This window comes from Colletotrichum aenigma (assembly GCF_013390185.1).
Source record: "Colletotrichum aenigma strain Cg56 chromosome Unknown KSG_Cg56_contig09, whole genome shotgun sequence".
Lineage (NCBI taxonomy): Eukaryota > Fungi > Ascomycota > Sordariomycetes > Glomerellales > Glomerellaceae > Colletotrichum > Colletotrichum aenigma.
In genome coordinates this window covers 384,738-405,810 of record NW_023500915.1, presented here as the reverse complement: position 1 = coordinate 405,810, position 21,073 = coordinate 384,738, and the positions used below count along the sequence as shown (strand labels likewise).

Below are 21,073 nucleotides of genomic sequence, written 5' to 3'. Positions count from 1 at the left end.
TCAATTCCAGGGAGGGCATATGGCGGAGTTAGGCGACGGACTTCGATAAGTGTATCGGCCGGTGTCGGCCGAAGTGGGAAGAGGTGCCCAGAGGTTCGGGATGCCGCCGTAGTTGGGTCTAGACAGCCTGAGGGAAACTTTGAAGGAGATGGATGATCGGGACGATGCGACAAGGCGACGAGAAAGTCACGGGCGGGATGGCGACATTGAGCGAAGAGGATCGGTCTGCCTCGCCTGCTCCGAGGAAGTCATTTCGCATAGTTGGCGACATCTCGAGGCTCCGACCAGTCACAGTGTCGCGTTGGCTCGGAGCTGGCTAATGCAATAAAGTGGAGGCTCGTGCTTTGCGCAACGACAATTTCAAGTAAAAAGCATCCAAGGCATCAAGGGAATCATAGGTTGAGAACGACAATTGTGCGCTGGGGTAAAGTCTTTTCATGAGTTTCCAAGTGCGCCCTGTGGTTGGGCCATCGCAGCGTGCATACGATTTTTCCGGTATTGAAATGTCCTCACAAATAGGTGTCTTATGACCCTGAAGAGTCGCGGACGATGCAGGGTACTTAGGTTTTTCTCGAGACCGGTTGGCGTGTATGGGAGTGGCTGCAATGCGACGGCATGGAGCCCAAGATATGTAAGGTGATATAGCTGATCTTTAGTTTCTCGCAATCCAGTGGGAGGTCATCTTGGGTCGGGTGAAACTCTGCACTGCGGGTTTATTCCCAGCAGCCTGGCGCGTCGTCGCGTCTCGCTTCACTGAGACGGATAATGAAGCGGCTGGAGCTTCAACCGCGATGCGACGTCGAACAGTCAGTACGTGGGTCGATGAGGAGCCTGCGTGCTTTAGCGAGGTACCCTGTCATAAGCTCCCGTCAGTGTCGACATCTGGGACGTTACCTATCCATACATCCAATACCTTTAAGAACGAATACCGTCTGTGTAAGACGATGGGTAAAGTAGGTATTGACAGTTACAGCTACAGTGCAGTCGGCGGGCTTATCGACTAGGTAAATACACCGTGTATCTTGATATATCTGTAAATGTCCCCCCTTCTTTGAGGTCTTTGTAGCCTTTTTTTTTTGCCTTTGACACAACGTGCTTTGTGCCTCAGGCCAGAACGTGCTCAGAAGTTCGCGCCTCATTCTCAGGTGTACCCGCGTCCTCCCGCCCCCGAACTGCTCTGACGACCACCCAGCTCCCAGTTCCAGGTCTCCAGACTCCCCCAAATCTGCCCAAGCGTCCTGGGCGAAAATTAGGAAAATCCCAACCCCATCCTTTCCACCCGTCGCTCGTCCTGCGTCTCTCCCCTTCCATTGCCTTGCCTTGTCCATCTCGCGCCCCTCTCTTCCACCTTCCTCTACCCTCCTGTCCTCTCCCCTTCCTTCATCAACTAAATCCCCCCCTGGTGGCCTCGCATGCCGAACACTTGCAACTTGGCTTTAAACACGCGTCACTTGCTCAGTTGATGGTTTCGCCCTTTGCCCCGAACCATTTGTCAATTTCGCAGTTTTGATCTCGCCTTATCGGTCTAGCGCAGCGCTGCAGGAGAGGGACGACTGCGACTGCTTGTAGAGCAGCAAGCTGGTCTGGCAGGATCGACGACGCCAGAACAACCCCCCCGGGCCCAAACCAAGAGCCAAATCCCAAGACCCAGAGAAGACACTCAGCACCCCAAAGAAAGCCCCCGACAGAGCTTCTCTTCCGACATCCGTTCTCCTGTCTTTCCACTTCCCTTTACTTGCATCCCTCAACCTAATCCCACTCAATCCATACTTGCTCTTCTCCTGCAACTGGCATCTCTCGCTCTCGCCCTCTCGCTCACTCTTCTACACAAATCCTCGACTTCCTATCGCCATACCGCATCGCCATCGACGGACCCACGACGGAGCCAGCAACGACCGCGCCTCTTCTCCTTTCCGACTGCTCTGCTCTTCTCTTCGCTTCCTTTTGTATCTCCGATCGCGAGCCCTCGCCCTGCGTCGCGACCATTCAATCCGTTCACTCTCTCCATTAGAGGCCCCCCCCCCCCCCCCCAAGTGGCCTACCGCTGAACCCGACACGCTCCTGCCGGTCGGCTTTTAGCGCACCGCGTGCCACGCATCCAGCGCCTCTGAGGTGGCTGACCGAAAGTTTTTCGACGACCGCGATTTCTCTGTCCACCGACCACCTCCCCCGTCCTTCAACCAACCTTTCCTTTCATCATCTACCGCATCGACTTCTTCTCTTCCAGCCGGGCAGACAACTGTCTGCAGCCCGGCCCACCCTCGTCACCATGAACGTCAACGTTAACCCCAACATGGCCAACATGAACGCCATGGGCGGCCCTGTCGGTGCTCCCATACCCATGATGAATAATGGCGCAGTCGCACCTCAGGTCGCTGGCCCCCGACAAATGCCCGTTCCCACCGAGAGCCAAAGAACATTGCTCAACACTTACATTTACGAATACTTTCTCCGCCATCAAATGTTTGACTGTGCGCGATCGCTCGTCAACGGAGACCATCAAATAAACGTCACTAAGGATGGTGCGAACCGACGGAGGGATGAAAATGGCAATCTGCTTGGGAATGGCTTGGGTGACGATCCTATGGATACCGACTCCAAGGATGACATTGACGCGAAGCTCCCTGATGATCTTCCCGCTCCCAAACTGCCCATGCCTGCTTCCGAATCCTCATTCTTGTACGAGTGGTTCTGCCTGTTCTGGGATATTTTCAACGCGCAACGTACCAAGGGCGGCAACGGCCCTGTGAATCAATACGTCAGCCACACCCAGGTACGTGTTTTCGAGCTCATGCGACCTCCAGTTTCCATGCCGTCTATTTCCTGGCTTATGCTAACTCGGTTTGCAGCAACAATCCCGCATGCGCCAAAACCAGCAGCAGGAGCTTCTCCGTCAGATGCGCCCCGAGGGCCTGGCCGCTCAGCAGCAATATCACAACCAGATGATGCGAAACATGCAGAATGGTGGCATGGCCATGAATATGAAGCAGGGAAACCTCGCGCGCACAGCTATGGCAAACAATCAGAACAAGTGAGTATTCAGTTTGCAACGGCCCGTGATTCAACTCCGAAGATGTCGCTAACAGGTTGCCGTAATAGCCCCCAAGCCATGCAAATGCTTCAGCATAAGCAGACTCAAATGCAACGCGACCCGTCTGACATGGAGGGAAACCGACAGCGCCCCTCCTCGCCTGGTTCTGGCGAAAATGCTCCTTCACCCTCAAAGCGACCTCGCCTGGACGGAACGCCTTACAACCCGAGTCAGCCTGGGATGATGCCGAATGGGAGACCACAGCAGGGCATGCCAGGCCAGCAGGTGGGGACCGCCCCAAACGTAGCTCAAGCCCAGCAAATGCTCATCACCAACGGCATTAACCCGGCACAGCTGACCCAGCAGCAGTTCACGACATTCTCAAATCAACCACCTGCTGTCCAAGCGAAGTCCATTGCCACATACGCTGCGAATCTGCAGCAACACCAGGCCAGCCAGATGCCGAACAAGCCTATGCCTAACGCGGCCGGTCCTCAGGGTCAAGGATCCCCTATGATGGCACAGGGCCCTGATCAAGCTGGGCTGGCCGCATACTATAACGCCGGCGAGATGCCTGCCGGCATTCGACCTGGCCCTGGCGGTGCCCAGGCCGGCGGTGGAAGTAACCACGCTCTGCAAGATTATCAAATGCAGCTAATGCTTCTGGAGCAGCAGAACAAAAAGAGACTTATGATGGCTCGACAGGAACAGGACAGCATGGGCGGTGCTATGCCAAGAGGAGACGGCCCTGCCGGTCCTGGCGGTCCCGGTGCTCCTCCAGGCCCCAACGGCCAGCCATTCCCTGAGACTTCCCCTCAAGGTGCCAGGACAGGAGCCTCGCCCAACCCGACAGAGCAGATGAAGCGTGGTACGCCCCAGATGAACAACGCGGGCATACCTTCACCCTTGCCGGAGGGCGCCCAGTCTCGGGGCTCCCCCAATCCCATGAACTTCATGGGCAACCAGATGGATCCCAACATGGCACCCCACTTCTTCAAGGGCATGGCGAATATGGACGGGAACATGGTGCCAAACCCTCAGATCAATGGCATGCGCCCGCCTAGCTCGCATCCAGGCCAGACCTTCAACGGCCAAATGAACCCTCAACAGATGATGGCTGCGAGACAGCAGCAACAACAGCAACAAGCGGCTCAGCAGCAGCAGCAGCAAGGCCAGCCTCCGCAACAACAGCAACAGCAGCCTCAACAAGGTGGTCAAGGCAATCAACCTGTGCAATGGCAAGGAGGTCCGAACGGCAACCAGATGGTACCTCAGGGCCCTCAGGGTCAAGTCCAGGGCACCCCTCAGCAGCGATCAATGCCACCACCGTCCGCGCCTGCCGCCGCGAACGCAAACCGTACAAACACCTCGTCCCCTCAGCAAGCAACTGCAGCGCCACCCACTCCTTCGCAAGCCAATAAGGCAGCGCCCAAGAAGAAGGATAACAAGAACGCAAAGGCCAAGGTAAGCACAACAAAAGCCTATGAGAACCATCTAACAAATTTACAGGCTGCCACACAAAAGAAGTCAAACCCCAATCTCAACAGCGGAGCCACGCCGGCGGCTGATGGCACTCAAGACCAGGAGCCGCCAACCCCGGCGACGCCCATCACTCCTGTCAACCCCGCAAGCTTCAAAGCTGGCCAGAACGCGCCGGTCTCTGCCGTTCCCAATGGACAGCCTCCAGCTCCCGCAGCCGCACCTGCGCCCCAGGTCGCTCCTCAAGCTCACTCGGATGCCAACCAGAACGGATCGTTTGGCATGGACAGCACGAATGGCATGGTCGATTTCGGAGCCATGGCGTTTGCGGACCCTCTCGTCTCCGATAACGTCCTAAACGACTTCGATTTCGACTCGTTCTTGCACGAAGATGGTGACAATCAAGCCTTTGACTTCAATACCGGCTCTTTCGGCATGGAGGGTGCCAACGAGATCGGCGCAGACTAGGTGTCCAATTGAAACTGTCATTGCGCGCGTTTGTAGCCAAGGGTAGTTTGACGATACGGTGACGGTGCAGGCTGTCGCTTCGCGCCTCGCAATATCCGTCATCCGTTCCTTAGATCCAGCTACGACGTCGACCGTTTTGTTTATTCCAGCTGGGCAACATTTCGGTCGGAATACCAGCAATCAAGCCCCCTGGCTATGTGAACATTGAGTGGCATTTACGCCAGTTGAATCATCCACAAGGGCAGTCTATGGGCCCCCTGACCAACCCAAAAAGAGAAAAAAACCATTCCCAACACATGTGGTCTCTAGACCATTTACATCGTCGTCACTCAGCCTGACAGTTTTCCTTATTTGCTACTATTCCTCCACCTACCATCTGTCGACAACATAGGCAGAAATGGTTCTGGTGTTTGTTATCTGGTGGAAGTGTGGTGGATGGACACAGTCAACGTCCTCTAACGCCCTTCAAAACAAAGGCGGTCTTAATTCACGCGTGCATCTGCCTGGGGTAACACGCTTTCAACCTCAACAGGGGCCTTCGAGCTAGCTGTCACCACACGAGCTTCTCCTTGGCTGTCCTTGGATCATTGGTTCTGGAGTTCTACGGGCCGGTTTCGCTAGTTTTTTTCAGGTGCCTACTACCTACCTCGAACAGTTGGGCGAAATCATTGATTACATGCGGCATACGAATTGAGATTGCGGAGCCCGGGTTTTACTTGGAGTGGGAAAGTTCGCTGGACCATGAGTTTCAACTTGTGCAAAAGAGGAGAGGAAGTCGAAAAGGGGGCAGAGGTTGCTGTCCGGGTTTGAGTATGAGAAGAGCATTGTATTAGAAGGTTCAGGACAACATCATACCGTGTCCAGCCGTCGTCGTTTATCCTAGGTCTTGTCAGATTACTGTGGCGTGTGGAATGGTATTGGCTTACGAGGTTCAATCCATATTTTTTCAGTTGTTCGAATACTGCTATCAGGCTCAGCAGAGGCATCTCGTCAACAGTGAATAATGCTTGTCAAGCAATCCGGAGAACACGGGTGTACGCGAGGCACCATGCGAGTTGTATGTTCAAGGTAGGTATATCATTTTGAATGTATTTCAAGCCATTGACCACCATGGACTGGTCATCGATGAGGGGGAATCCTGTTCGCGGACCGCTTCCGGGTGCTCAACTGACAGTGCCCGGTGATGCATTTTGGAAGGGACAGCCTTTTTTTCCTGCTGCTTTTCCTATGGTGACATAATCCACCTCACTGTCGTTGTTGCTGCTATCGTCGTCGCCGCCGCCGCTATTATTACCATCATCATTACTTCTACTACCTACCGTCTTTAACAGCAATGCCACAATAGACTCCCAACTACCAGTCCCCGCCTCCTGGGCATTATTATATACTAGCTCACATAGTCTATGACCAAGAGCAGATTCCATCCATATGTGCTTGAGGCAGCAACGACAGAAAGGGAACTTCGCGCGTCGGGCGTATCGATCCCGTGTTCCTTAAGCCAAAGCAGAGTTAGAATCAGGTCGCATCATAGTTTACTTTCCACAAGTTGGGTACTCGGCGCAGTCTGAAGAGAATGCCATTTGATTTTATCATTCTGGTCATATATCTGCCATCACTCTGCGATAGCATCTAGACCGCTGGTGTTTCGCCCTTGAAATAACAAAAAGGCTGGGCTCTTTCAATCTACGGAAGGGAAGGGTGGACTAAGGTTGGCCACTGCAAGAAAAAACGCTGTTGAATTGGGGGTATCTACTATGAACAGAAGCGCCATCGCGCGTACTTGAGTGAAGCTGCGGGCAAGCGTCACTGGTATGGCGTTGTTATCTCGAGGCTCTCGTCAAGATTTGGTCGGATCGCAGAGCGCCCGCAACGCCCATCCAGTGTACACAAGCAAGCGTGATTGAAAGCGGTCGAGAGAAGTCCAGCATGCGGCAAGTTCTTGACGTGAGGACACGCGGGGGCGAACTTCGTTGAGGGAAGCTCATGCCGTCTCGTAAACGGCGAGATATCCAACCTCCATCATGCTACCATAGCCATCCTGAGTAGCGTCGGTAGGATTACCCGGAAGTGTACCACCTATGCTATGTTAGTTGGGCGGCTCAAATATGGCCGAAAGTGATTCAGACTTACCAACAGCGACGTTCATGAGCACGTAGTAAGGGGCATGGGCGAGCGTGGCCCAGATCGACTCGTCCCCAATATCAGCACCGGTCAGCGTGTTGAAAACAACGCCATCGCGCATCCAGGTAATAGTCTCGGTGAGCCAGTTGTTAGAAGTACGGTCCCACTGAAGACTCCATGTGTGCCAGTCGTTATCCGGGATCGAGGTAGCAACTCCACGGCCGCTGGGTTCGTTGCAGATACCACCAGACTCTTGTTGGCAGTGGACGGTGCCCGTGGCAGAAAGCTGACCATTGACCTGTTCAAAGATATCGAGCTCGCCGCAGAGAGGCCACTGCGTACCGTGACGGACGGCATCGCCCAGCATCCAGAAGGCCGGCCAGATTCCCTGCTTATTCGCGTTGGCGCCCATTCTGAACATGGACTGGACACGCATCAGTTTGCCGGGTTGAGGGGTCCACGAGGCTTTGGTCTCTATGCGGCCTGAGGTCCAGACGCCATTGGAAGATTTGCGGGGGATGAATTGGATCGTCTCGCCGCCGGAAATTTGAAGGTTCCAAGATGAGTCGGTGTAAGTCTGTACCTCGTTGTTGGTGTCGATGGCTAGAGTGATGCCCCAAGTGTCGCTTCGGGGAGGCGCGCCAGCGTTTCCTTGGAAGGTCTCTGACCAGATGATGTTCATGCCGTCCACGGCCGGGGGGGCGAGAGCCCTGGCAAAAGGCACAAGTGCCAGAAGAAGAGTAGAGCTAAGCATCTCTGATGTTATGAAGTGACGTTTCAGACTTGAGGACGAGATCGAGGGAGAAATTGATGATTATCGATTGTGTGGTGTTCTCGTCGTACTGGCTTATAATGCTGGCAAGCTGCAAATATCCAAAAGAAGGAATGACTGGGACGATGTACGTCGTGTGAATGAATGTAAGTGAAGCGATCACCAAGAAAGGAATGTAAGCGGCGCTGTAGGCCAGGTCAGGGAGTGTGGAATTGAAGGCGAGAAGGCAACGAAAGGCATTCTGAAGAACGCAGGCCAGAGGCTGGACTGAGTATATATAATAGATAGGAGTGTGCTGTTTGCACAAAATCCTTGCCGGTGGACAAGAAAGTGGGCGGCAGCAACAAGGGAGGTCTCCTCGGTGCTGAGAACCAGAGAGAGCAAGCGGGCCACAGAGACAGGGAAAAGAGCTCGCTCACCACCCATGGGCCATGGCAATCCTCCGAAGCAGTATCCATAGCCCGAGGCTGTATGCCGTAAGGCAGAAGAAAGAAATTGGACGTGGGGAGTAAGGATGAAACGCCCAGAATCGGACAGCAACACCCTTCAGTGGCGGTGATGGTGGTCCGCTTGGCTCTCTGGGGCTCGACTAATCACAAGTTCTCGTTGCAGCCGAAGTCCCAACAATGGTAGCTTCGCGGCGCAAGTGGGTTGCGTGTAGGTAGTCAGATGTGGGTAGTACCAGGGCCGATGAACAGGGCCAAGTCAAAGGCAGGGACAGCGAAGACCATACCAAACATATGCAGATAGTCGAGTTGGTTGGTTGGTAATTGGCCACCACTATCGCAATGACTCTGCATTGTACCTGCGCAGCTGCGTGGCACCAAGAAGCTCCCATCTTCCCTCCCTGACGTGGTAAAGTAGAGTACCGTCTAGATACCTTGCACAACAGGGGTAGCTCATGACGGGAGGTGGCTGATGAATGGAAGGGAGTGGTGATCTGCGCCATGAGAGGGGACCCCAGCGGCCGATGAAGGTCGGGACCAAGGACCAAGAGGGAATTGCGGAAGTGTCGGTGCAATGAGAGGACAAAAAACGGGCAGAATGGAGATTCAAGCCTGGAAAACCACCCAGGTTGAGGTAGCAGGGGGCGCAGAGGACTGAATGGTCATGGATTTGCATGATATTGGCATGGACGGGGGAAAGAGACGGGACGACTTAGGATGTTGATAAGGGGGCCTCCGAGCCAAGGATCGACTCCCGCTGCTGCATTGGCCACTGATAGATCCCGCTTCATAAGGAGAAAATAAAAGCGCATAAGCTCAATCCCCACCGCTAGCTGGGGATTGGGGTGTGATCCGTCCACTTAGAGGAGAAAAATTCTGAAGGGGGAGGGGAAAAAATAGGAGATGGGCAGAGTCAGTCAGACTCGTCCGTCCCGAAGCTCCACGAAGGAGAAAAGGGGTAGGCTCGGCGATTGCGCATTGGATATGATCTCTCTTGATGATGTGCTGCAGCCAACATTGTGTGCCGTGTATGCTGAGAGGAGGGAGGGGGAGCTTGATAGAGTGTGCTGAGCATACAATGACAATGCCACGGGTGTCTCGTTTCCTCCAACTCTAGAGGCACATCGGCAACGCATCTAGCCCCTGGGATCCCATGGAGGAGGAGGTGGATGTGACAGAATGGTAGCGTGGGGGGGCTGCCTGATGTGGATGGCCGGTGTGCAGACGGGACACGCCGCCGCGAATTTCTCAGTGCGAAAGATCGGATCGCTCAAGTGCAATGCCCCTGCCGCTATATAACTCTGTACGAATAGTGGCGTAGCCTGCCAGCTACCCAGCCTTACTTGGGCCGGCAATGCATGTTCTGAGACAGGACTGACAGGGTTTCTCCGACAGGGGCTGGCTGGTCCGCGGCGACACTGGACGAACCAGAGGAGGCCAAAGATATCGGGTAAAGGTGCCGCAGCACACCGCAATGCGCCGCAAATGGACGCGGCACTGCCCAATTCCGCACCAGAGACCCGGAGCGACTCCGTTCAGGTGCCGCGTTGGAGATGGGCCGCTGAGTCTGTAAGAGCGGAAATACCCACTGCCTCCCACACGCCTTGTTACCCCTGCACGTAGTATACATACGTGATGGCCACATAGAGTACATACATCAGCATGTCAGCCAAACTGACCACACTATCACGGACGCAGAGCGTGGAACCCAGGTAGTCGAACTTCCGCGTAAATCCAGGAGATAAGCGAGTCGCCTCCACTGAGATACACCACGTTAAACCGAGGGCATGGTACCGTGGATACAAGGACGATGGCGAAGCGGGAGGTCCACCACTGAGATAGTGCCCCCGTCGCTGAAAGTCGCTGGCTTTGTGAGGCTCAGAATGGCGGAAACGAACTGTCATGCTCATTTTCGGACGAACCCAAGCCTCTTCCTTCCAGTGTATATTATAACATCGCCAAGTGCGTTCTGTGCGCTTTAGCCCGTGAATAGATATCTAGCTCTCTTCCACGGCACGTAGGTCAGCATCCTTATTTGTTTATGCACAACAGGCTCAGCCGCCTACTGTTTCTGTACACGGCTCTAAATTCTAGACAAGTTCTGAGCAAAATGTTTGTTCAGGCTAGACACTCGGGGTATATTGTCCCTGCATTACTAATAATGAGGTATCCGGAACCTGGTGATGGAGTGTCTTGTTCAGCATTGGCCGCCATCTAGTGTCTGGTCTGGCTGAGGAATTGCGCCGAGGACATCCCCGAGCTTTTTGCCAAGTTGGACGATTGTGTGCTCGTACACTCGCGCGACGTCCATGTATAGTCTGTCGTCATCCTCATCCCAAACCAATCTGGCGCGATCGTCGCTTTCTGCTTCAGTGTCGAAGTCTTCTTCCTCTTCGCCGTCGTTGTCTGGCTCTCTGCCAAGAACTTCGACAACCACTAGTCGAGTATGCTCTACGGAGCTTCGACAGCGGACCATGTCGGTGGTGGTCATTCCTGCCCTGAGGCCGTTCTCAAAACCGGGCAAAGAGTCGCCAGTGTCGATGTCTCGGCCAGTCAGAAGACTTGCAAAACAATGGTCGAGCTTGGTGAGAACAGAAAACGTAGCTCTCGGAGAGGGCTGGAAGGCGACGATCCATTGAGTGAAATCGCCAGCGATATTCAAGAGGAAGGGGATTTGCAGGCTCGCTACGAGGGGATGTGTCAGTCATAGGAGAACAAGAAGCGTGCGGGAAGACGTGGGCCTTCACTAACGTGTTGCGGAGAGCCAGAGAACATCGATGACGCCGTGCACGTCTTTGCACAGCTCTGCGAAGGTCTTATAGCCAACAACATCGTCGCCCGGCTCAGGATTGCCGTGTTTCTTAACAAAGCGACGGTTGACTACTGCCAGTCGTTCCCCAACATATCGGCGGACTGTGTCTTCTTTACTCGATCCTGGCCGCAGGGATTTGGCACGAGGATGGGGGAGGCCCGCACTAGAACGGGTAGATGAGCTGCTGGGAGCTGGTGAAGGGAGGGTCTGCGAGGGGAAGAACCCCCCCGGACCGGGTTGCGAGGTGTCAGCCATGTTTGAAAGGTATAGGCACTGGCTGGGTCAGGGTCGACAAAGTTCGGCGCATCGTCAGGACTGGAGCATGGCTTTATAGGCGTTAATCTGAGCTTGAAGGTATGGGTAGCACTCGAGCAGTGAGAAGCACCGGGTAGGTAGGGTTAAGTTATCTTCGCTCCATCAGACGTACCCAAGGTTTAGGATTCACTATCCGTACTGGCCATGACCTATGTATGTACCTTGCTTACCTACAACTGTCTCTTAGTAAGCATTTCTGGACCGTGCATCACGCCACACCTTGACCACTCAGCAGTGGCTTTTGCCGGCGAGATAGCGCTAACGTGAGGTGGCTCGTGTGGTGACGTTGAATCAAAAATTTCCGCTGCGACAGAGCTCCGTCGCGCAAGCACCAGTCCGATATCGACCTCCAACTTCACAAAGCCACTGAGTGTGGAAAGACAACATACTTCTCCCCCGCCAACGAGAAATTTTCCCCAGCCGTCAAATATCGTTGTTGTCAACATGCCTCCTAAGAGAATCGTCGTTGAGAGAGCTGGTGGCCCCCGAACTCGCCAGCCCAAGGGTTACTTCAGATCGACCTATGATGCCCTGACTTCGTCAGAGAATGCACCTATCGTGCGTAGCATCGCCATCTTCGGCGTAAGTTCTACGCCCACCAACTTTTCCCAGGCACGCAACAAACTGACCATGTCCGCAGGCCGCCGTAACTTTCCTCTCGAGCTCCTGGGGCGAGTTCCTCCTTCCTCCGTGAGCAGTCCCCTGATCACCTACCTGGTATTGTCTAGCCATTCTTACTCTCTCTAGTCAATGAAAACCTCAATCTCTCGATTGCCGAATGACGATCCATGTATAATCACACATTCCTGTTGCCGCAAATGCTGGCTGTACAATAGTTCGAAGACGGGTAGCCTCGATGCTACTTCACGAGGAACGGCATACGAGGGTCGGCTTAGTAGTCGAACCCACGACTTGCGCCCCCTGGGCTAATGAAATTCACTCTGATGCACCACCTTCGCTTCATCTTCCAGAGCCTGTCTCGATGTGATATTGTGTGCGGGCACGGTATGGCAACTACGAATAGGCCAAACCGTCTAGGCATCGTTGTCGTTCTCTTGCCTATCACAGCACAGCTCGCCAGGGGAATCAGCACGGCATCAGCTACACTCGGCAAGGATTTCAATGAGGAAACAAAGGCAAGTTTACAAGCTTGGTCTGCAGATGGCCATATGCGGCATTACAATTGCTTAGGTAGGCTTAATCGCGCAAAGTATTTCCCTAAAATTGGGGCTAGGACCTGCCCGCCTCTTACATCAACGCCGCATTCTGGCAAGTGCCATTGCACTTTTGGTAAAGTGACAGCGCTGCATATCCACCACACACGTCGGCCGTGCTGCCGGGACACGGCATCTCGCAACTGCCGAGGAGGCCCTTTTTGGGCATCCGATCTGCTGCCACTGAATTGCCACACCAACACTCCTTGGCGTACTCCAGCCCAGCATACTGGTATCCCTGATCGTTACAGTATTTGACGCAAAAGTCGACAGTCATGGTGTCTGACGTCTTCCTGGCGGGAAGCGTACGACCTTGGCCTGAAGGATCACGAGCGCAGCCAAGATATTTGAATTTGAGTGTGCTCGTAACATCCTTAAAGCCCCATTGAGGCTGCGAAATCTGTGTTGTTGCGCCGCAATTTGACTGCGGTTGTGCGTTCGACGGGCCTGCTTGTACCGGGTTGCAACCAGGGAGGGCATCCAGTTGACCGGAGACTTGCTCATTCACTTTTACGGGCACTCGACACCCCTTCCTCGTCTCGTCATCGAAGAATTGAAAGACGCTGCACTTTTCAAGTGAGCCACTGTTATCAGTGCATTGCTTGATTGCAGACTGGAGTACGTCGATATCCCATCCATTAAGGAAGTCACCGTGGAGACCGTATCCGGTTGGGTCACTGGGCAGCGTCAGCTTGCACGGTCTCCACGCGGGACAGACGAGTAGTGCATACCCATTAGACAAAACGAACGGTTGCTTGTCCCCATACCATTGGTCTTTGAAGTCGGTGACCTGGAAGATAACCTCATAGAATAGACTAAATCGTTAGCTCCTATGACAAAAGGGAATTCTCATTGAGTGGGGGGAACCGTACGTTACAAGTCTCTTGGGGTGGGATGTCGGGCATTTCCCAGTGCTAACACCACTTGGATATGCCATGTGGCTTTTGTGGTCTTGTGAATCGACGTTGAGACCGTCCCAGCAGGATGGGAACACAATTTGGACACGCAGCCCATCGGGACAGTTGCGGTTGGGGAACTCATTCGTCTGAGGGCCACCATTGCCTAAACAGACATATGAGATGGCCTTCTGCTCCAGGCTGCTCTCATTGAAGCTGCGCAACCTTGGGTCACCTGCCAGCATCCGAAAGCCCTTTGGGAAAGCGAGAAGTCCGTTGCTGTACTCTGGATCCTTTGGGTCCGACCTTAGTCTTGATGAGAAGAAAGGTCAGTCTTGCCACACATAATTCTTTCCCCCTTGGAGAGATTCCCGCTTACAGATAATAAACCAGCATTCCTCCAGCCTGTCCGACGCTTGTGAACTTCCCGTTTTGTCCCCGATAATACAGACTTGGTGTCCAATAGTTGCTCAAGTCGGCAGTGACCTTACAGGTCGAGCAAGAGGACGCGCGAGCCTGTTCATAGGTCATGCTGAAGTCAAAGCCGTTGCCACCCATGACAGTATGTACATGCCCAGATAACGTTCCAGGATTGACAATGGGATCGGCTCGTTCTACGACCACCGGCCTTGAGCAGGGGATCTTGAAGAAGGCGGTAACATGACTGGCCATCCACGCGCCGCTGAGGAGCCACCTCGCAGTCTTCATGATCGGAAACTGTAGGGGCCAGGCAGTGAATTGGCAGTATGTGGGATTCGAATTATGGAAGAGTGCGGGCCAGGGCGTTGGGAAATCAAATCGGCCAAGTATTAAGTGAGTGTCAATGGACTGAACAGCTGCAGGTGTCGGCTTATGCGAACAACGAAGTAACGATGTGGATGTTGGCTCTTATCAAGGCAGCGTGGACACGACCGGGTCTTTTTATCTTTTTCTCCCTCCAAGCAGATCTATGGTTCGCGACCACAGCCTCCGACGTGGATGGCAGGCTAGGCAAGACTCCAACGATAGGGCTCTTCCCATGACAGCCATGGCTTCACAGCTCCATCAGCCACCCGGCCCATTGTTTTCACCTTAAGCTATCGAGGAACAAGGCAAGTTGGACGCATGACGATTCGCCTCAACTTAGTCTGCAAGCGTTCCTAGGCCGAGGACTTGGTGGTGTCCACAGATTGCGAGCTGGGCTTGTCGGCGGCGCTCGTCGGAGGCGGGTCCGGGATGCCATGCAGGCAGAAGGACAGTCGCGATTTTAGCTGCCCATCTTCACGGACAGCGCATGCCATTTCAGCCTCAACCCGGGCGTACTAATTGCCTGTCCTTCAGCTACATGTCTCTCTTACCACCGCCAGGGTAGCGCAGATGTACCCGACGGACGGGGGTTTGGGGGCGTCGCAAGATCTGACGCACGTCAAGATTCTACGCGGTGGAAGATTCAGGCAATATCCGTACTTGGCCGGACCGGAACTCGAGACCATGGAACCAAGCTTCGGAGTTTGAATACTCGATGTCTTAGACAGCAGTGTCATCTGGGAATATTGTGGGGGTTCTGTTTGACTCAGCTTCGTCCGCACTTGCAAGCATCCGTCATCCGTCGGGGTCTCAGTCGGAATACACATTGCATTTGAGGGCTTTCATTGGAAAATTGACGGATTGGTACTAGGGGGACAGTTTGATGAACAAACGAAGAGCTCCCGAAAAGTTCCTTATGCCAAGGTGCTCATACTAACCCAACTGGTCGGGCGATTGGACACCCAGCAGCCGGTTACAAGGCCAATGGACGGGCGTGTGCTCAGCTGTTGAGACTTTTGGGAATCAATGAGAGACAGGTGGCGGGCCAGAACAGGCTCTTTGGCCCCCAATTGGGAAATTGCTGCTACGGTCTCGGTAAGTTGTCTCCTTGTCTTACTTGGCAAATTGCCCGACCTGTCATCTGTTCCCGGAAAAAAAAGGCGAGGGCTGAGAATGCTTTCATGTCCCCTTCGTCCTTACCCCCGAGAAAATTCTAAAGAAGCAAGGCCGGTAGACCCATGCCTGGAAGAAAATACACGATCTGTGTGACCCAGCAGCGAAGGATGATGGTCCACTTGCCGACACAGACAGACACTAACATGGTGCTGCGTTTGACAGCAGCAAACTCTCGGGTATCGGAGACCTACAAACACACTCTGGCAGAAACCCCGACCCCCGTGCCGTAGACGGAAGGTTTCGGTCATGGCGGGAGTGACGGCATTGGGAAAATCATGGTGGGGCCGCAACGGATACCGTACCGCCGATACGGGCGTGTCAGTGGTGTCTCTGCGCAACTGATCAGGGTCTTCTACAACGTTGATTGGGGTTTGAGGAGTAAGACAAGATACCTCATCGTCTTCTGGGCAATGAGGCTCAGTGAAACTTCTCTTCATCAATCGTTGTCTTGACGCCTCGTCCGTCACCATGATCTAATTTACTTTGCCCGTTTCAACTGAATACCGCCGCTCGGTGAGCGAAGTAATTGTCGTGGGTTATGGCAGGAATACTCTCTTGGGTATTTACTGATGAATTCCCGGTTTTCTGAAAAAAGCCGTTCTCTTCCGCGCCTCCCGGTCATTTTCTGCATATGGCCTACCTGGCAGCCGGTAGCGGGCAGGGTACATATCATATCGCCACCAGAAAGGTACCATGTTCTTCGTGGCTCAGATAAAGCTCTGATCCGGCGCCGAATCTTGATCTTAGCTGCAATTCTAGTACGATTGGAGATCACGTAACGACATCGTGCATCTCTTGAGTGCGGTCGGTCAACTGTATCTCAGGAACCCAGGCGCGTCCATGGTTATTGGATCAGTCAAGGTACTGTCACAGCTTAATAGCACAGGCCCCTAGCATCAAGATTGAGCAACCAAAGCCGATCCTCGGTCTATCAAGTCTCGCTTTGGAGCAGTCATTGTGATCAATCTTGCAACATCACCCGCGAGACATCCGTGCGGTCGTGGTCCATGTCGTTGCATCGACAATCAGAGGCCAGATCAGATCTCCTGGTGAGATGGCGGCAGTTCGTTTGAGGTTTTCTCGGGATTGGGCCCGGCAAAGATTGAAAGCTCTAAGATGTTATTACGCCCGCCTCCTGAAGCGCCCCGGCTCACTTCCCATTATTGTTTTAGAAACAGTTGCGATTCATCCGTTCGCCTCGTCTATAACTTGTGTGTGTTCCGTTTCCCCCAATTCCAAAAGCCTAAGTTATCTTCTTGCCAGCGGCTTCTTCTCTCAGCGTTCATCCTGGAACGTACCAACCGTTGCCGCACATCGCCATTTCCGTTCAGGGCGAGGTCAATATCAGATCACCTCGAGGCTTCCGTTCCCTTCGTAGTGGCCATCGAGACCTTGAGAGGGTTGACACTCACACCATTTGCAAATCCATCAGAATGAGGTACTTTCGACCTACAGTGAGTGCCCTTCGGTTCAATTCACTGATCTGACACGGCCAGAAACATGTCTCATTTCGACCCGTTTCGGCAGACGTTCGAACTCGTCAAGGCAAATGGCAATATCATAAAAGTCGATGTCGCCGTTCTTGATTCCGCCAATCAGGAGAATCTCGGAATCTGCACAAATTACGGTTCCCAAATCGGCGCGAGTTTCATGATGCTTCTGACTATCGTTGCTATGACACCCTCGATCAAGCTCATCAAGGTTTCCCTTTGGGTCCACATTCTTGCCCTCGTTGCAAGCACCATTCGTATGACGCTACTCGCTGTTTATTTCACCTCAAACTGGACCAACTTCTACGCTTACTGGGCCCAAGATTACTCTCGGATCACGGCTGGGGACTTCCACCGAAGCGTCGCAACGGAGACCATGTCCCTGATCCTACTGATTCTAGTCCAGGTATCGCTCGGTATCCAGGCCTGGGCTCTCGTCAACCTGCTGCCAAGATATTGGAAGTGGTTCTTCACGGGGCTTTCCTGTTTTGTGTCCACCGCCGCCATCGCTTGGCGTATAGCATTCAGTGTCATACAAGTCGAGGCCATCCTGCTCATTACGTTGCCCAACCCAGACTGGATCCGCTACCAAAGCACCATTATCGGCGCAGTTTCCGTATTCTATTATTGCGCTCTGTTCAACATCAAGCTTCTGATGCACTTGATCAAAAACCGTGGAATTCTTCCCACGAGGCACGGACTGAACGCAATGGAGGTGTTGGTGATAACGAATGGTCTTCTCATGATGATCCCAGGTAAGCTAGCTCCGAGGGTCGCCATTTCAAGTAACCCGTCGTATCCCACAACTACCCAGAGAACCTGCTGACATGCCGAGACAGCAGTCTTTGCCGCACTAGAATGGGGTCATTGGACTAATTTTGAGTCGGCTTCTGTCACGTACACGTCTGTGGTTGTGTTTCTGCCACTGGGAACCCTGGTTGCTTCTCGTATCTCAAGCAACACATCGCAAGCCGAAGGCCAGAGAAGCTGTTGCACATGTTCCAATACACCCTTGAGGCTGTGCTCTACGAGCGGCCTTTTCAACCACCATGGAAGCGCACAAGGGGGCGTTGTCAACTCGCATATAGAATCGTCACGCTCGGGTTACCGGGGTGACTCGGTCGATCCGATTGATGCCGAGTTGCAGCGCATCGAAGACTGCGAGAAGGGAATGATCCGCGTCAACCGAATCGTTGAACTCCACGAGGAACGAGTGTGATTACAGACAAACCTGGATATGGCCAGGCCTGGAGGAGGCAGCGGGCACTTTCAACACGCTTGACGAACAAATGTTTGCGATTTTCCATCACAGGAAGTCGTTGGGTATCTACTACTTTATTCCATTGAGTATTAAGAAGGATGCCGTCTACTTTATTACCTACGCAACCCAGCTAGCGTTCAGCAACAGCAAGATCTGTCCTTCCATTTATCAATAGGTGAGAACATTTGCTCTTGCCTCACTGAGCGCCCAGCCACGACTGGAAGGTCCGAAAGAGGGTTAAGATCTGTCGCGGAAGGAGGAGATGGCGAGTCGCCGATGCGGCCGACACGCGACACCTCCTTGGATTATGCTTTCTGAACTCCGGCATACTATCCAGTCCAATGGACTTGTGAAGCCCCCAAAACTACCTGCCGCATCTTTGACTGCCCGACTTGCCCCAGAACCTTGGCTACAATGAATGGAGAACCTAAGGTCCCGTTCGTTCAGACAAGGAACCAGGAAACCGAAGAGGTTGGCCATGATCTGAGGCCCGCACCCCTTCGACTGTCTCCCAGGAGCAGGGACACGCATGCACCTCGACTATCAAACGAACATCATAGCCAACTATACATGGTGCCTGCGGAGTATGGCGGCGAAGTAAAGTCATCCAAGATCTCGCCAGCTTGTGGTCTTGCTGCTATTGTGTCCAAGTTCGAGATTCTGGAGGCTATGACCAACCTGGAGAAGCCTGAGATATCGACTACTGTAAAGGCAGGTCCCAGAACGCCTCGCAAGATACCTCGACGTCATTCGAAGCACATGATGGGCGAGAGCATGGATGCAAGTCTGGAGTCTAGCCAGTTCTCGTCTGGCGAAATATCCGCCCCTGAACGGCATAATCATTATCGGGAGAGACAGTGGATGCAAGATACTTCCACTTCTACAATGGTCAACACAAGATCCAGGGACAAAGGGCCAAGCACCGCGGGAGGGATTGCGACGGGGAGTATACACAACATTGTAGCAGAGAGGCGGCAGATTTTTGAGTCTCGGACGGGTAAGATAATCCAATTTCCATGCTTTGGAAGACGATATCATTTACTGACACGGGCGTAGGGTGTCATACTATGCCTAGCAAGTCTGCAAGCATGCCTTTCAACCTGTATGGCACTAGCCTCTCGGGGTCAAGCCCGCCATTGACAATGAAACTACGGCGATCCAAGACATATTGGACCACAGCAATGGAGTCAGACAGCCTCTCGGAAGCCTCGAAATCCCAGATTGGGATTCAAACTGGACTTCAAAATACAAACCATCCAGCCTCGACAAATTCAAGGGAACAAACCGCAGCTACAGTAGATGTACAAGCCGGCGGCCACGATCCGCTTCTTATGCACAGCAGTGAGGCTCCAAGAAGCAGATCGAAGGCAACCACAGCAATCAAGCCAAGGAGCAAGCTGTTTGGTGCTATCGATGCACTGTTTTCGCGCGAGGTCAGCCTGCATTCGTCGAAGGAACAGCTAGAGCTGCCTCCCAGTCCGAATATTCGATCAAATCAGGAGTCAGGGGAGGGGTGGGAAAACGACGTTGTATTACAGTGTCCAGGATCAGTAGAACAACCCTTCCGAGCCCAGATCCACGCCCCTCACCAAGCCCGCAGAGAAGCGGAATTCAACACCATAGGCAACGCCACCGCGGTCACGTATCCCAACTTCAGGGGAACGGTGATGAAGACTGTCCAGAGCCGGGTCACTAATCTACGGAATCTCTTGAACATGACTGCCAAGGAAGATGACGAGCTGCAACTCAACTTGCGCCTGAAGCGCCGCCACACTGGACCACAGAGAAACCAGTCCATTAATCGTTCTCCTGCGCCAAATCATTCATTCGACTACGATCGCGAATTCAGGCTGGGTTTCATGGTTGATTCGCCTGACCCACCGCGGTATTTGCGAGAATATCAGAGTGCCCGGGTCTCCAGAGATTCGACGCGATCCTCGCTGAAAGATCATATCAGCGCCTTCGAGTCGCTCTCTCGCTCCAGGTTCGAAATATCGGAACCGAAACGGGGAACACCGAGGAAATTACAGTTGACTCCTGCGCGCAATGACGACAGAGAAGAGTACCCAGAGAGACGTCCTGTTAGTCGGCGATTCGAATTCGAAAGCCTAGGTTTCAAGCAAGGTCGGGAGGTTTGGAGGAAACTATCAGCATCTTGGGACAAAAGAAAGCCAGCTGATAGCCTCGACAAGCACGAAGACAGGCATGGCTCGATCGCCGCTTCTCCAGGCCTGCCGACGACTCCTCGACCACAGGAAGGGGAAAATACTACGGGTCGCAGGCTCGGCTCTTGGCTCCCAAAAATGGCCAAAAGTGCCCAAGACGAGACGTTGATCTCTGCTGCAAGCCTGAATTCGACGAGAGCATGGCAGCCAGACCTTCCTGCGCGAAAGAGCATGCCTGCAATAGCCACAGAACAAGACGGCGAGGTAGAGATTTCGAACCTCAAAAGCGTTCCATGCAAGGAGCATTTGGGAAATCTCCCAGCATGCACAACGGGACCGATCATCGAGACAACCTGCATCTCGGCTGAGATACCCGCTCGCCCGGTTTGCGGTTCAAGATAGGACGTGAGGTTAACGTACAATGAAACACCAATGAGGGAGGATGACCCGCGGAGCCCGTGGAGAAACTCGTCGTAGCCAAGACTGAATGGGGTCTTCCTAAGCAGATGATCCCCATCAGTGGATGAGATGCAGAACGCGATCAATCTTGATGAGGAGACGGGTAGCATCGACAGAGCTGGAGCGACACAACGCATGCATATTCAGGCATTTCTAAATTGGGCAGGAGATCGCCTATGGGT

The 21,073-nt window shown here is 53.5% G+C and overlaps 5 protein-coding genes across 5 annotated transcripts; 2 read left to right on the top strand and 3 right to left on the bottom strand.

Annotated features, from left to right (window-relative positions):
• Window positions 1-2,269: 2,269 nt before the first annotated feature.
• Window positions 2,270-4,978, top strand: somA (Transcriptional activator somA; the record flags this gene model as incomplete). Its single annotated transcript, XM_037328092.1, has 4 exons — window positions 2,270-2,773; window positions 2,850-3,031; window positions 3,100-4,495; window positions 4,541-4,978. 4 exons carry the CDS (start codon window positions 2,270-2,272, stop codon window positions 4,976-4,978), a joined length of 2,520 nt encoding a protein of 839 aa, XP_037173056.1.
• Window positions 4,979-6,959: 1,981 nt separating this feature from the next.
• Window positions 6,960-7,853, bottom strand: glcA-2 (Glucan endo-1,3-beta-glucosidase A1; the record flags this gene model as incomplete). The annotated part of the gene is made up of 2 exons (XM_037328091.1): window positions 6,960-7,054; window positions 7,109-7,853. 2 exons carry the CDS (start codon window positions 7,851-7,853, stop codon window positions 6,960-6,962), a joined length of 840 nt encoding a protein of 279 aa, XP_037173424.1.
• A 2,661-nt stretch (window positions 7,854-10,514) lies between these two features.
• On the bottom strand, window positions 10,515-11,384 carry CGCA056_v012846 (uncharacterized protein; the record flags this gene model as incomplete). The annotated part of the gene is made up of 2 exons (XM_037328090.1): window positions 10,515-11,002; window positions 11,069-11,384. 2 exons carry the CDS (start codon window positions 11,382-11,384, stop codon window positions 10,515-10,517), a joined length of 804 nt encoding a protein of 267 aa, XP_037173423.1.
• A 1,308-nt stretch (window positions 11,385-12,692) lies between these two features.
• On the bottom strand, window positions 12,693-14,262 carry CGCA056_v012845 (WSC domain-containing protein; the record flags this gene model as incomplete). The annotated part of the gene is made up of 4 exons (XM_037328089.1): window positions 12,693-13,335; window positions 13,390-13,473; window positions 13,531-13,866; window positions 13,934-14,262. The coding sequence occupies 4 exons, from the start codon at window positions 14,260-14,262 to the stop codon at window positions 12,693-12,695; spliced, it is 1,392 nt and encodes a 463-aa protein (XP_037173422.1).
• A 4,419-nt stretch (window positions 14,263-18,681) lies between these two features.
• Window positions 18,682-20,317, top strand: CGCA056_v012844 (uncharacterized protein; the record flags this gene model as incomplete). The annotated part of the gene is made up of 3 exons (XM_037328088.1): window positions 18,682-19,264; window positions 19,324-20,129; window positions 20,189-20,317. The coding sequence occupies 3 exons, from the start codon at window positions 18,682-18,684 to the stop codon at window positions 20,315-20,317; spliced, it is 1,518 nt and encodes a 505-aa protein (XP_037173421.1).
• Between the last annotated feature and the right edge of the window lie 756 nt (window positions 20,318-21,073).